This window comes from Vigna angularis, chromosome 11 (assembly GCF_016808095.1).
Source record: "Vigna angularis cultivar LongXiaoDou No.4 chromosome 11, ASM1680809v1, whole genome shotgun sequence".
Classification (NCBI taxonomy): domain Eukaryota; kingdom Viridiplantae; phylum Streptophyta; class Magnoliopsida; order Fabales; family Fabaceae; genus Vigna; species Vigna angularis.
In genome coordinates, this window is record NC_068980.1 from 7,222,386 (window position 1) to 7,237,363 (window position 14,978).

The 14,978-nt window shown below is 28.0% G+C and overlaps 2 protein-coding genes across 2 annotated transcripts; one reads left to right on the plus strand and one right to left on the minus strand.

Annotated features, from left to right (window-relative positions):
- The first annotated feature begins 955 nt into the window (after positions 1-955).
- Positions 956-1,964, plus strand: LOC108333760 (vascular-related unknown protein 1). Its single transcript, XM_017569235.2, has 3 exons — positions 956-1,367; positions 1,491-1,553; positions 1,669-1,964. The coding sequence occupies exons 1-3, from the start codon at positions 1,029-1,031 to the stop codon at positions 1,822-1,824; spliced, it is 558 nt and encodes a 185-aa protein (XP_017424724.1). The 5' UTR covers positions 956-1,028; the 3' UTR covers positions 1,825-1,964.
- Positions 1,965-12,912: 10,948 nt separating this feature from the next.
- Positions 12,913-13,473, minus strand: LOC108332888 (uncharacterized). The gene has a single exon (XM_017568186.1). It carries the CDS (start codon positions 13,471-13,473, stop codon positions 12,913-12,915), a length of 561 nt encoding a protein of 186 aa, XP_017423675.1.
- Between the last annotated feature and the right edge of the window lie 1,505 nt (positions 13,474-14,978).

Genomic DNA, 14,978 nt, shown 5'->3' on the forward strand with positions numbered 1-14,978 from the left:
GTTGAAAGAAGAGCGTGATAAGGAAAATAATGGCCTCCATTTCAGAAACCAAATCTCCTTCCAACCACAAAGGTCAACGCCATTCTCGGTCTTCAATTCCTTCCACGTTCTCTGCTTCTCTCTGTTACTTCATTCTAATCATTCTTTTCTATAAAATGTTTTTTTAACAATTTCTTTTTTGACAATTTTTCTACTACTCGTTTGAAATATTCGAACCAATAAAATAATAATAAATTATTATCAAAAAATTTATTAAAAAAATGTTAACAATATCATTATTCTTCTTTTCTATCTTTTTTTTCTCTCGTAACAAATAATAAATATAATTTCAAACTATTTTACATTTTTCTTTACTCACAAAAATCATTTTTTTTTTCTAATAAAGAAAGTACGACCAACAAACATTTCAGATTGACTACTCTGAGTAAAACTAAGTAGCCGTTTATCTAATTAACAACGAACATGGACACCTTAACCAGAAAAACAGTTTTCTGACATTTTTTTGTTCTTTTATATATTTCCACGGTATCATATTTGAAAACTCTTTGATGTAGACATAGAGTGGTCCTCATTGTTATATCACGTCTATTAATTCTCCATATCACATACTTAAGCAATTGTTATTAATTTTATTCAAGATATCACACCGATTATAAATAATATAAGTGAGGACAAATTTATGATCGTAAAAGATTATATAAATTTATGATACAATAAATTTAATCCATTTTTTTCTTATGTCAGCATATAAATCTAACCTCTCTTATACATAAAAAATTAATTAAAACTATAATAGTCTCTAACTACTTAATAATTTGTGTTATGAATAAGAGATTGAAAAAAATGAAAATTGAATGTTAAAAAGTCATGACTTATGATTCCTCCCTATATTTGTCTCTCTCTGCTGGTGGTGTGCACTGACATGTATCTCTATTCATAGAACATTATTCTAAGCTCAGTGTTATAAATCCCTCCAGAGAAGAAGTCTCTCGCAATCTGAAAGCAAAACTCTCTCTCTATCTCTCCTGATGGAGCATTGTCTGAATCCTTCTATGGGAAAAGCAGTGTCTGGAAGTGGCAATGAGGAAAGCGGGTGGACTTCTTACTTGGAAGATTTTTCTAAGGGCATGGAGGAACAAAGTTACTGTTCCAGCTTGGGTGGCTCCTCTTTGGTCTCAGATGCTGCTTCTTCTGCTGCATGGAAACTCTCACATCACAATCACCTTCTGTCATACCCTTCTGTTAGAGTTACGGACTCATCTAATAATATCTCTAAGAAACTTCGTTTCAAGAAAACAAGAACCCAGCAGATATCAGATGATGATCCTTTGGAAGACACTGCCAGCTCCCCTGTCAATAGTCCCAAGGTACATCATCTGCAATATCATATCATCTCTTTTTCTTTAAGTTCAATTTACAGTATATAATTGGTGTAAATTGTTTTTTCTTTAACATTTTTTTATCATGTAACTTTCCATCTCTTACAATAGGTAGGGGACTTGAAGATTTCCAGCAAGATTGACGATGATCAACTTGATGGTTCTACTTCTAGGGTAACCCTGCTAAATTTATGATGTTTGTGTAAGAATGGAAGAAATAGTAAATATTACTTTTAAGTACTTTTCTAACCAAGTTATGTAGCTTATGATGACGATGATGATTGTGTAGGGTAAGGGTTTTCACTCAGAGCATTACCCAAACCTGCTGCAGGCTGATGAGTGTGACATGAACTTCAATGAAAACAATGTTGAGTGCACCGCAGACTTGAAGAAAAGGGGTCTATGCCTTGTTCCTTGGTCCATGTTGGTTAATTATTATGGGTGAATGCTACTTTTGTCTACTTTGTGTTCTTCTATGTAGCTTGACTTCTCAGGTCACGTTGCTGTTAACATAACATGATCAGTGACAGTAAACCCCTGTATTATACCAATCATTGTTAACATGATCATAACCTGAGACCATAATTTATGTTTTGCTTGTTTCTTCATGAACACAGAAACCAAGATCATGTTTGTGACATTCTTCAAGGGAAGTAAGTATATATATGTTCTCAAAAGTTACAAGTATAACAGAAAAAAGAGGTAATATAAGCTGTCTAAATTTGCATGATATTGAATTTAAAACCATAAAATAAATGTTAGTGTGAACAATTACTACAAGGGACACAGAAAGAGCACTTTTCATGATGTTGTAGGTGAAAAGGGCTTAGCGGTCCAAGTGAAACCAGCTTGGTCAAAATGTATACATAATGAATGAATGGGATAGTTAAAAGTATATTAAATATGATTAAATTTCAACTACAATGTATTTTTAGTTATTTTCATGAAGGTTCTTTAAATTAAAACTAGATTAAATTTTAATTATGTATCGTGTTTATTAACAAGCTAAATTGCAAAATCAAAGATTTACTGTTAATTAATTGAATGAGAGGATACATGATTGTGGCTGGCCAAATTTCAAATGGTTTGAAAAGAAAGTATGATAGGTGATAAATGAATGAAAACCAGAAAAGAGCCCTTTGTGTAGAACATTGAAAAATAAAGATTCGTGCGTAGCAGTACTGCATTTAATACTCAACATTAAATAATAGTGTGACTCAATTAATATATTGATATATCTATGCTTTTGATTTTGAATAGATTATGTATGAGACATTATGTATTAGTGGACAATAGTTTACAAAGTATAGTACTGCAAAACATCAAAGAAAAAACGGTCATGTCACAATGCATTGATCTAAATCTTTTCATATACTGATAATAAAGTTAACTTTCAAAAGTATATCTCATTATCTTAAATGAAGCGTGTAGAAGAAACCTAATCATTTAGGCAAAAACACCAATTCACCACTTTTATTTAAAATTATTTATCGGACTATTTTTTTAATTACTTTAATAACTAAGACATGTTTGGGACAATTTAATAAATAAAAGAATTGTGATTTTAAAATTTTCCTTTTTATGGCAAAGTCGTAGAAAAAGTCTATTTTTATTTATTTATTTAATAGTCTTAGAAATATGATTTTACTTTTTTTTTCTCTAATAATTAGGTAAAAATTTATGCTTATAAATATAATTAGAGTGAAAGTAGTAGTATGTTGTCTGTTAAAAAAAGAGGTTAGTTTATGCAATTATATGCTTTCAAATATTTTTAAACTGAAAATGTGACACTAAAAATAAATGGATCATTATTAAAAAAAAAAGTGAGATATGCGCCAGTTAAAAGAATAGTTTCTACAGCCAAAACCCTTCACAAGTATTTTCTTTAATTAACAATAATTACACTCACTTTTACATTCTTAATTCTAAATAATCATCGGCAGTTTTGTCAAAACGTGAAAGACAATTCTTGGCGATTGTAATCAACCACAGATTTCATTTAAAGCTGCTAAATTCTATTATTCAATTGGATAACTTCAGATGAAGATTAAATAACCTGAGCCCAAATTTAAATCTTAAATAATGGGTTTATGAATTTTTTACAAGTACTTAATTTTTCATTTATATTATATATGATTGAAATTTTAAACACATACTTAAATTACTACCATATTAAAATGGAGTTGAAAACACTATGATGATGTCGAGAATATGATATAGCAGAGATCAGACAAAGACACTTTAATCAAAGAAACTTTAGCCATAATTAAGATAAAATTACTCTGACTAGGGACAAGTTAAAAATATTTTATTTCAAGTCGAATTTTGTGTGAATAAATAATTTTTAAATATTAAAAATATATATATATATATATATATATATTTATATATATACATATATACATATATATATATATATATATATACATATATATATATACATATATATATATATATATACATATATATATATATGTATATATATATATATGTATATATTATATATATATATATATATATATATATATATATTGTCTGCAGATTCCAAGTGGAACATTAGTCTTCTATGAGACTGGTATAAGATTTATTAATTGACAATATGTTTGTGCTAAATATATTAATTATGAATATATATATATATATATATATATATATATATATATATATATATATATATATATATATATATATATATATATATATAGTAGTTTATTGTTAATATGATACCTACTCTCCGCAGAAAGAAAATCAGAACACTGAACCAACCACGAAAAAGATACATTCGCAGGCTTCCTTGTACCCTGTCAAGTGTTTGATTTCTATAGAATACATAAAAGAAAATTGAAAGGAAAAAAATTAGATTGATAGATTTAAAAAAAGTTTCATATGTCTCCAACTGGCCTTTCATTTAATAAGAATATTCTGAAAACGGCTGCAGCAAATGCTCCTCCATGTGCTACCTCTACCATTTAGAACAGGTCAGCACTCAGCAAGAACACCACACACTTCTTTAAAACTTTTGCTTAGAAATCCACAATCATAGTGTTATCTTTCACCCTCTTTTTAATTAGAGGTATTTTTTAAGATAAATTTGATAGAATAGAACCACGACAATTCTTGAAAAACCTGCATAAAGTCAAATATATTTTTAGTTTCTAAATTTTGAAATAAAATTAAATTTGTTTTTATTTCAAATTTTAATATATTTTGATTATCAAAATTTAAAAAAAAAAATTAATTGTATTTTTTAGATGTGTCAAATATATTTTAAGATTATATTTAAGTTACTTACATCCTTTTAATATATTTTAACTTAAAAGTTAGTCTGAATACCATTTAACAAATCTGAAAAAATTAATATCAAATTAAAAAGATTACATTTTTTTTTTAAGTTTAAAAACTAAAATATATGATAGAAATGGATTTCAATTTTATGTTCAAAAGTTATAAAACATATTTAATTCAATCCGTATTTTTATAAATGAGTACATATAGGAATAAATCACAATTTATCCTTAGATTAATTTGATCATCGATCATAAGAGTAATTAAGATTCTCTCCTGTCAAAAATACCTATAATGTACATAAAGGTTCTCATTTTGTCAGAATCAAGTTATGGTTCAAATCTTCCAAATGAATCAATGAGCTAGTTCATTCGATAAATGCATGCTTTGTATATAAGCTTTGCCTGTCTCCATCACAAAGCAATAATAGAAATGGGAGAAACTGTTGACAACAATCTCTGTCTACTTGCATGCCATGGCAATATCAAAGTCTGCACATCGGTTCGATTGGACTGATACATAAAGCAAAAGAGAAATGAAATGCAGTTTTGTCAAAAAGTGCGTAAGAATTTCTGTTGATAAACTTATAATAATAATGGAGTAAAATCTCTATTGAATTCTGGAGTTGTTTCGATCTTGTTAAGATTTTGTTTTTAGAAGGTGAAGATTAAAAGAAAAAAACATACTTAATTGATCTGAGTTTCGAATTCTTAAAATGGTATTTTTTTTTCCACCTATAAATTCAAGTAAAACAAATCTTAACTCAGTTTTACTTGTATTAATTAACGCAACGAGAGGGCTAGTTTGAATAGTTAATTATTTAATCTCCACAAAAACTGGTTTACATCACTAATTTGGTAAGCAGTCAAATACTTAACTGCCACTAATGATGTGATTAATGTGATGTTGGTAGATCAAACGTCCAATCCAAAGGCAAAAGCTGACAAATTTGAACTTCACCTTTGATAAATTCTACAATAATCCATCACTGTGTGGATGAACTCTCAATCCCATCATCCTCCAGCATTAATCTCTTCACTGCAGCGACATCAGAATGCTTTTTTGTTGCAATGTATCTATACAAGCTGACACACTTTCATGATGTCAAGTTCAATGATTTAGACTGTGTTTCGGTGACTGTACCTTACCAAGTGAAACATAGAAATAAATAGACTGCAGAGCGTGAAAGATGTTATATATGTTCTTTTGATTTCCTTGGATCTAGTTATTATTGTACATGCATTGCACAATTCAAATATGGAATAGAAGTTGTTTCAATTTTCTATGTCAGTTCGTACCCTATAACCCAATGAATGCATGCTTATTTTTAGGGTTCTTAGGTCACTATGTATACGTAGGGTAACTAGGTCAAAAAAATTCTGTTTGAAGGTGATCACGTAGACATACATGTTAACTTTACCAAACATCTTAGGTACTGGTTATGGAATATGAGATTGGTTTTATAATTCAATTGCAGTTCCTATTATATCAAGAGTCATTGCATAGGTTTGATTACATCCTTTTTATAATCATAATCGTGCTAGAAATACAATTAATTTTTTTTATAACTAATCTTAATTATATTACTTTAGTACATTTTTTCTTTTTAGAAAAGGTTTAACATAGGCTAATTTCAGTGTTGTGAACTTTAAGTCTCGAGCTTATATAAGACTCAACTTGTGTATAAATTAATTTTATAAAACTAAATTTCTAGTATTAGGTTTGTATTTATTTATATATTTATAAATTAATTTGATCTTTAGATATGACTTCCAATATGTTAGTAATTATTTATAGTTTGTCAGATTGAATTGCTTTAATATCATTTTAGAAAGAAAAAAATTGTGTGATATAGAGCTTTTTCTGGTTTCATCCCATAAACCTTATAGTTTTTTTTTTTAATTTTATAATTGACTTGTATGCTTTTATTAACAAACAAAGAAATAAAAATGTTCTCAGGTATGAAATATATTAACTAAGAAATAAAAATACTTAGCTCAGATATCAGATGATTCGACAGTGTCTGAATTGTTATAAGAATCTCTCAGTACTGAAATTTGACTTCTCTCTTAGAATTAACCAAACTAACACAATACTATAAAAATAGAACATATCACTGCTAACCTTTTTGCAAAGTTTGGTTATAAAAACATTATTGAAAAAGAAGATACATAACATAAATTTATATATTTTTTAAAATCATTAGTTTTTCCCTATCCAGAAACTAGTCTTATTGACAGTACTCAATATTACTGATTTAATGAGTTTCTAAGAACATAATAATAGAGAACAGATTCTCTACTTACAGTAATCCTGCAGCAACATTATCCCTACGGTTACCTGATTTACCTTGCCCCCAGTAAAAGCATTGCCAAATGCAAGCAACCACCAACTTGCTTCCAATAAGTTGAACCGTGATTTAAGCATTCCACCAACTCTTCTGATCATTTTTTTTTTCTCTGTTCTTCCATTTTTATAAATATATGCAAGGTTCTTAATATTCAGAAAGACATGATATATCTGCGTAACTTTTGGTGTATGGTTATCCAAGCACACAGAAAGCCAAACCAAGAAGAAGTGAATGAAGCATTTTGGATAGCCGAAAAAAGAAACATAGCATCAATCATGTTCCACCTTCTCACACTTAACCTAGTCACATTCTCTTGTGTGAATGAAATTTTTTATTGCTTGGTGATGTGTGCTGCATTGACTTTTGTAGGAACATGTTTCTCCTGTTCCCTGGCCACAACAATTAAAGGTCCCAGTGAATTGAAGCAACTTGCTACAAAATGACAACTTTTTATGTTTCTAAAACGTTCGACTTTGTCTACCATGCAAATTTCTGAAGGATTAATATATGGCAAATGGTACTGTGATGTCATAATTTTACTCATATTATAGTTTGCAGTTTCTGAGCACGGACTATATAGTAGATTTACACCAATCTTATCTAATTTCCACAGACATAAAAAACGAACATATTTAGTTATTTGATGTTATGTACGTAGTTTTACTCAAATAGCATGTTACAAGCAACCATAAATTGAACTGTCCCTTTTAGCGCTATAGTTGGTAGAAGAAAAGTCTAGAAGAAAGGATAATGATTGTAAAATTATTAAGCAAGGAAAAAGAGAACAAAATAATAAACAAGATTCACCAATTTCACAAACTTTTCTAAACTCCAAAGAAAGATAAAGATAAGGTTTATAACTTAAGGAGACGTTATGTAAAAAAAATGTTTGGTTTACCTGGAAATATAAAGTTTGGAAGATTAATTTTCTATGTTTAGTTTGTTTTAATTGAATAATATCTTTAGGATATTAAGGAATTTTTTTAAGTAAAGTTTTTCAGAAGATTGTTTCTAGAAATGTGAGAACTTATTTTTCAATCAATTTTTTTACTGCGATAAAAATATATTTATTTTTATTGAATATTTTAAAGTGGGATAACAAAAATTTATAGTAAATATATTACATTACATTTTAATTCAACAAAATTTGTATAAATATTTGAAAGAATAGTTTTGTCATATATCATGAAAATTTGAGTCATTAGGAATTTGTGATTAGTACGAAAAAATTGTATCATACCAACCACTAGCTAAATATTTTTAAAAATATTTTTTTATTTTTTAAAAAAGTTATTTGTGATATTTTTATGTATATGCTAACGTTTTTCATTTTTTATTAAAAAGTTATAATTAAAATATTTTTACTTTTACTTCTTTTTTCCCTTCCTTCCCCAAATTAAACATTTGCAAGGAAAAAAAATTTGAATTCTAATTTGGATGAAAAAAAACGTTGTAAAGAACCTAATTTTCTTATTTACTTTACTCGAAATTACTTGAAAATGTCACATATATTAACTTTTAAACCCAATGTAAATACTACATTGAAAATAATTAAACTCAGATATCTTAATAAAGAAATTAAATATTCACAAGTCATAAAAAAATCCGCTTGCTTAAACATGTTTGAAAAGTAATAATGGATAATAATATTTCAATTATGAGATCAATTAGAATGTTCAAAATCTAATAAAATTACTTTGCTAAAGTTAAAAAAAAAAACAATAGAACTGACTTCACTCTCTCATTATTAAGGTTAGAATTTACAAAGTAGAACTCACAAGTCATGATATAAAGTACTGTATCAGAGATTAGAAGTGAACATGAAAAGTACTGTGTTCTGTCTTCCCTACATCTGAAGCAGAAAAATAACCTTAACCTTTTGTTTGAAATGTCTACACTGGTTTGATTTGGAGGACAAGGAATTTTGTTTCATATATCTTTATTCCTGCTGACATTCTGTGTGATTGTATATGAAAATGGCCGGCAAGTAACAACCTCTGCACAAACTGAACAAACTTTTTAGGAATAATATCCATTCTCACTTATCACGTATCTTTCTGGACGGCAAAAGGGGAGCTTAAGCTTCGGGATTTGGACCACATGTTCTCCTTTTTTCTCCTCTAACTCTAATATTCTAATTAATCCTACTTTCTAACTTTCGTAGCTACTTCAAGACAAACTACGGAACCTTCCAAGAATTAATATGTCACTCTGCCTTAGCCTAGCCATGTGCATCGTTTAAGGAATATCTAATCTGGTCTTTTATATTATAATTTCGCCTTTTAAAATAAAACAATATCTAATATCTAAAATGTATATTAAATAGTCGTATCGTTTAGAAGTAGACAAGTTTCAAAGTCTCCTGATTAATGTATAGCTTTTAATTTTTCTGATGAAACCATCAAGAATAACACAGTATAGTCCAAAAAATTCAGAAACCTGCAGGAATTGCACTTATTAGGCCTCGTTATAAATCTGCATTCATTACTTATTTCAAAACTCTTAGAGCAAGTAAGCCTTCTTTGGGCCTCTCGTTTGGGGCAAGTGGCCTTCTTCCCATTTTGTATGGATGACCATATAAACGAACAAGGAAAAATCTTAAAGCAAGTTAATGCATAAAAACCAGAATACAACATCAAGCAATATCAGGAATGTGTTTTCTGAAATATATAAAAGAATTACAACATCTTTTGGAACCGTGTTTTCTTACTCTTGCATATGATCCTCACATATTCTTGTGTTAAAGAAATGAGCTGAAAGTAATTCCTGTTACAACTTCACTTATCAATTGTATCGTGAAAGTTCACATGAGTAGTGAAGTTTTCACATTTAAAGCTTTCATGGTCCGACACTAGTGCTGTCAAAACGAGTCATCCAACACAATTTGATCCGGTTGATCATGGATTGATCATTTAGTAGGTCAATTCAATCTGACTTATTTATTAGTCAGTAAAACAAATTCAAACCTGATTCGACCCACCACAGGTTGGTGGGTTAAACACATTGACTCATTTAATTATAATTTTTAAATAAAAATTAAAATTAAAATTATAAACTTTTTGTAATTCAAATCTAAATAAATTTTACTCATGTTAAACTCAAGACATGAGGTTTCTTTTTTGGTATACAGTCACAGTTACTCAATGAGTGAAGAGAGTATTTTGTAGGGTTCATAAGATAATAAATTAATAAAATAAAATTAGGTGGGTTGGTAAGTCAACCCGACTTACTAAGAATTTCAACCTAAATGAGCCGGATTTAAATGAACCATATTGAAAATTGATTCACATAAAAAGAATACATTTTTTATAATCTAATCTGATTCGAACGTGTGATGGGTCAGATTGACTCGCGAATTGTAACCCATTTTGATAATTCTACTGGCAACTTTAAATAAGTTACATTGTTTAAAATTAATTGTGGCATCTAATAAAAGAGTAGGAAAAAAAATCAGACCAAATACACATTAGAGCTATATATAGCTTATAACTTCTTTTTTTCATTTTTATCTTTGCAAATTCATTTAAAATCTCTTATAACATTTTTTTTCATTTAAAAAATATTTTTAGTTAAATTATTAGAGGGTTATTCCCTACATCATCCCATATTACTCCCTGCACTACCACATTTTTTTTAAAATTTCAAAACTATTCTTTATATTTCAAAACATTCTACACTCTCACTTCTTTTATTCAACGGATTTCGAAATTTGTTGAAGAAAAAATTCTTTAACGGATTTTAAAATTCGTTAAAGAAATTTCACTTGATGTTGAAATCTGTTAAGAAATTTTTTGAAACAGATTTTGAAATCCATTTAAGAAATTTCAAAATCTTTCGCTAAAAGATATATTTTGAAAATATGGTGGTGCATAGAGTAACGTGAGGTGATGTACGGAATAATCCTCAAATTATTATCCTCAATTGTCTCACTTTTGCTTCGGCCCATACACTTTGACCCAATTTAATGAAATTGTCACTTTTACATCTTATTGACATTTTTATTCACAATCTTCTATGACAGAATGAATATTTTGGAATGTAAATCTAAATTTTGATTATTATTTTTTCCTGAAAGGAAAATGGGGCAAAGATATTTGTAAGGAGAAAAATTGCTCCTTCAATTGAAAGAAATGTCTTCTAAATGGACTTTCAAACAGCCATTGCATATTGGGCCTTGGATCTGTTAAATTTAAAATTCTAACTTCAAACTAATATGAATTTAATATATCCTATTTTGATTAATTTTGGATATGCTTCATATACGTTGCACTATAGTACGATATTAAAAAAAATTTAATATATTTATAATAATTTAAATAAAAATTAGAATTTGTTCTTATTTTAAATGTTAATATATTATGATTTTTAAACTTTAAATATAAATAAATATAATCTCTCTAACCTAATTTAATTTGTTTATATATATTAAATAGTATTTTATAATAACATTTAAAAATTCTTAAATAGTATAAAAAATTTGAATATGACTCTAAAAAGAAATTTGGCATATAATTTTTTTTTAACATATTTAACAAAAAAAAAGAGTTATAATTTGGATATGATATTTACCAACCTTAACTTCGAAATGATTTTTAACGTATTTGGATATTTGTACATATTAATGATATTTCTTTAACTTTTTTCAATTTTCCTCATAGATTTATCCGATTCTATTTTTTAAACAATTCAATGCTTTAAAATAAGTTGGATATGATTTTTACCAACATGTTATTTTACATGTAATTTTTTTTAATATAATTATTTAAAAAAATTATATTTATTTATTTTTAAAGTTTAAAGATTAAAATATATTATAATTTGGAATATTAGAATTCTAATTTTAACTCAAAGTTTAAATATTAAAAACATATTTAATAAAAAAAATATAATTTTAAAATTTTCCGTATAAATTTATCCGATTCTATTCTTTAAAATAATTTCATACTTGAAAATAAGTTGGATCTGATCTTTATACATCATTGTAAATAACAACTAATATCTTCTATAAAACCAGATTCCCAACGTTAATATTGCTTTTCATTATAATTTCACTGTTTTCTTTCAAAACTTTAAAGCCTTAAAAAAAGGAGTGGAACAATAATAATTAAATGAATTCACTTAACGACAACAACAATAACTCATAACTCAGCTATTAATTTCACATATTTAATGATATTAAATATGATATAAACATTAATTATGAAATATAAAACTTTTCTGTAATATTAATTAAATGCATATTTAACTTTAAATATAGTTAATCCTGTCTCTTTAAATACAAGACAAAACTTAAAAGATTATTCTTTACATTTTTTCTGTTAGGTTTAGAGTGTGGTTGATAATACCTATAAGTTAGAGAATAACTTATTTCATTAGCTTATAAAAACTAATAACTTTGACAATACAAATGTATTTATTAGAGCAGATTATACATTTAAAAGTTTTTATAAGTTATAAGTTCTTTTAATTTCTATATTAAAGATAAATTTTAAATCTCATTCAATTTTAGTTTGTAGTTAATTTAAAGTAACTTGTAAAGTAAATTTGTATTTTTATATATTTTGAATTAATTTATAATTGATATGGAAGTTTTAACACGTCTTTCTCACGTTGAAATATATGTATCTTATGTATAAAATGAAATATTAATGAGTAATTTCACAGTGATCCGATAATATATTTAAAAAATATAAATTTTATCAGACTTTAATTCATAGTTCCGATATTATATATTAAAAAAATTTAAGTCAAACTCAATTCAACGATTTATTTGTAAAATAAAGTTTGTTATTATATATATATTGAAAACGAAAAGACAAGAAAAAACAACTGTAGAAAACCTCAGTTACGGATGAATTGAAGAGAAGAAGGCGAATAGTATCTCTTGACTACAACCCATCAAAGCTTGATTTTGGAAAAGCATTTGTTATCAACATTCCTAGAAGTTATGTTAATGGAGAAGTCACAAGTGGTATAAACAGTGGCTTTCAACTTCAAAATCTTGAACATATGAACTTTCCCTGGCAGTGCAGCTGTTGATGTGAAATTCAGCGATCCACTTAGAACATCATTCCAAAATTTGGTATCAGTGACCAACTTTTCTACCATGAAATTGGCCCACGTGTTCACAGCAATCTGGTCACGTGCTGGCACTAACTCTCCCTCTATCGGAACTTCACCCACAATGCTATCATCAAAATTCACATAACCAGTGGCTTTGGGGTATTCAAAGCTACCATAGTTTGGATTCTCCATAGTGATCACCATTCCCAGACTCACATTTGCAGTCAAATTGGTCAAAAGGGACAAGTTAAAGTTTTCAAGACCAACAGGTCGGACCGTGATGTTAGGATCCTTGGGTTTGAAAATTGTTAAAAATAAGGTTACAACGACAGCTGTAAGAATGATCAGGAATAAGAAAGACAAGACCAAGCAAATCTTGAGACCTTTGTTAGCCATGGTTTCTGATTCTGGCTGGATGAGAAAATTCAATTCAATTCTGAAAAGTTTGTGATTGTGTGTTGGATTATATAGTGAGTGGGTGACTATGTTATAGATATATAGATTGATTTGATTCAGGAGATTCTAAAATTTATTTTTTTTCTTGATTCAATTGGTACTTATCAAAACAAATACATTTACACTTGTTTGAGAAAACCAACAAACAAATTAAATATTATACGTCATCTCAGTTTTTTGTTCCACAGTTCTCTAATTAGTTTATTTTCATTATTCCGTATTTGGTTGGTTACCACATACGTTTTGCAGGGCCAGTACAAAATGAAGCATAATACAAAAATGCATTTATTTGACTATTAATGCAATACACAAATGGTGGACCGTTAACTTTGTACATTATACAGAATATGAGAGTTACTCATATCCTTGGCTGGACTGGATCACATGAATATAAGTTGAATTTAATATTTTAAAATTTATATTTAATTATTTAATTTATTTAATTTATTAAATTTTTCGGATATGAATTATTTAAGTTATAAATTTATATTAAATCATTTTAAAAAACTTGTATTTTAATTTTAAAATTAAAATACTTTCACCTTTGCTTCTTCCACGTTACTTCAACCTTTCAATTTCATTCTCCAACCTCCAAACCTCTGCCACCAACCACCGCCATATTATTATCTGTAAAATAATCAATAAATAAATTTTAACTTTTAATACTTTTCCTCTAAAATGTTATTAGCAAGATAAAGTTATATAATTGACATAAACACACTAGTGCAATAAAGGGAAATGACACCGGTTAGTTTTGCTTACAGACACCGGTTCTCCAACCGAGGCATATGCAGGCGAGGCAATAAGTCTGCCCCTTTTGACCTCGGGTCTGAACCGAAGCATATTTAGTTAAGATACTGTCTCGGTTGTTTCGTACCCGAAGCAGTAAATTTTTTGTTTTATTTTTTATTTTTTTTCGCAGCACATACTGCCTTGGTTCCTCCTGAACCGAAGCATAAAGCCACCCTCTACTGCCTCGGTTATAGCTAGAACCGATGTAGTAGACCCGATTTTTGTTTTTTTTTTATTTTTTTCGCAGCATAGACTGCCTCGGTTCCTTCTGAACCGAGGCATAAAGCCACCCTCTACTGCCTCGGTTCTAGCCATAACCGAAGCAGTAGACAAAATTCTACCTCGGGTATGACCTTAACCGAGGCATATTCCCTTGTTTTTTTTTTAAAATGAGGTTTGTTTCTGCTACATTCCCCACTACAGAAACAGACCTGCATATATATTTACAGCCAGAACAGTCCAGAAAAATCCATAAACGTATATTTTGAATGAAAATTATAATAAAACATAAATACATTAAATATAATCATAAATCAACTTCTTAGAATCATAAATCAATCCAATGTAATCATAAATCAAGTTTGAAGCATAAATGAATGTAATGTACAAAGTTAAACTAATAATAATGTAGAAAAACATAAATCAACTTAGAA

Excerpts from the sequence above, each read along its gene's own strand:
- LOC108333760 (XM_017569235.2), top strand. The coding sequence starts at position 1,029 with ATGGAGCATTGTCTGAATCCTTCTATGGGAAAAGCAGTGTCTGGAAGT. Across the intron at positions 1,368-1,490 it reads CCCCTGTCAATAGTCCCAAG|GTAGGGGACTTGAAGATTTC; the intron begins GTACATCATCTG and ends CTCTTACAATAG. Across the intron at positions 1,554-1,668 it reads TTGATGGTTCTACTTCTAGG|GGTAAGGGTTTTCACTCAGA; the intron begins GTAACCCTGCTA and ends ATGATTGTGTAG.
- LOC108332888 (XM_017568186.1), bottom strand. The coding sequence starts at position 13,473 with ATGGCTAACAAAGGTCTCAAGATTTGCTTGGTCTTGTCTTTCTTATTC.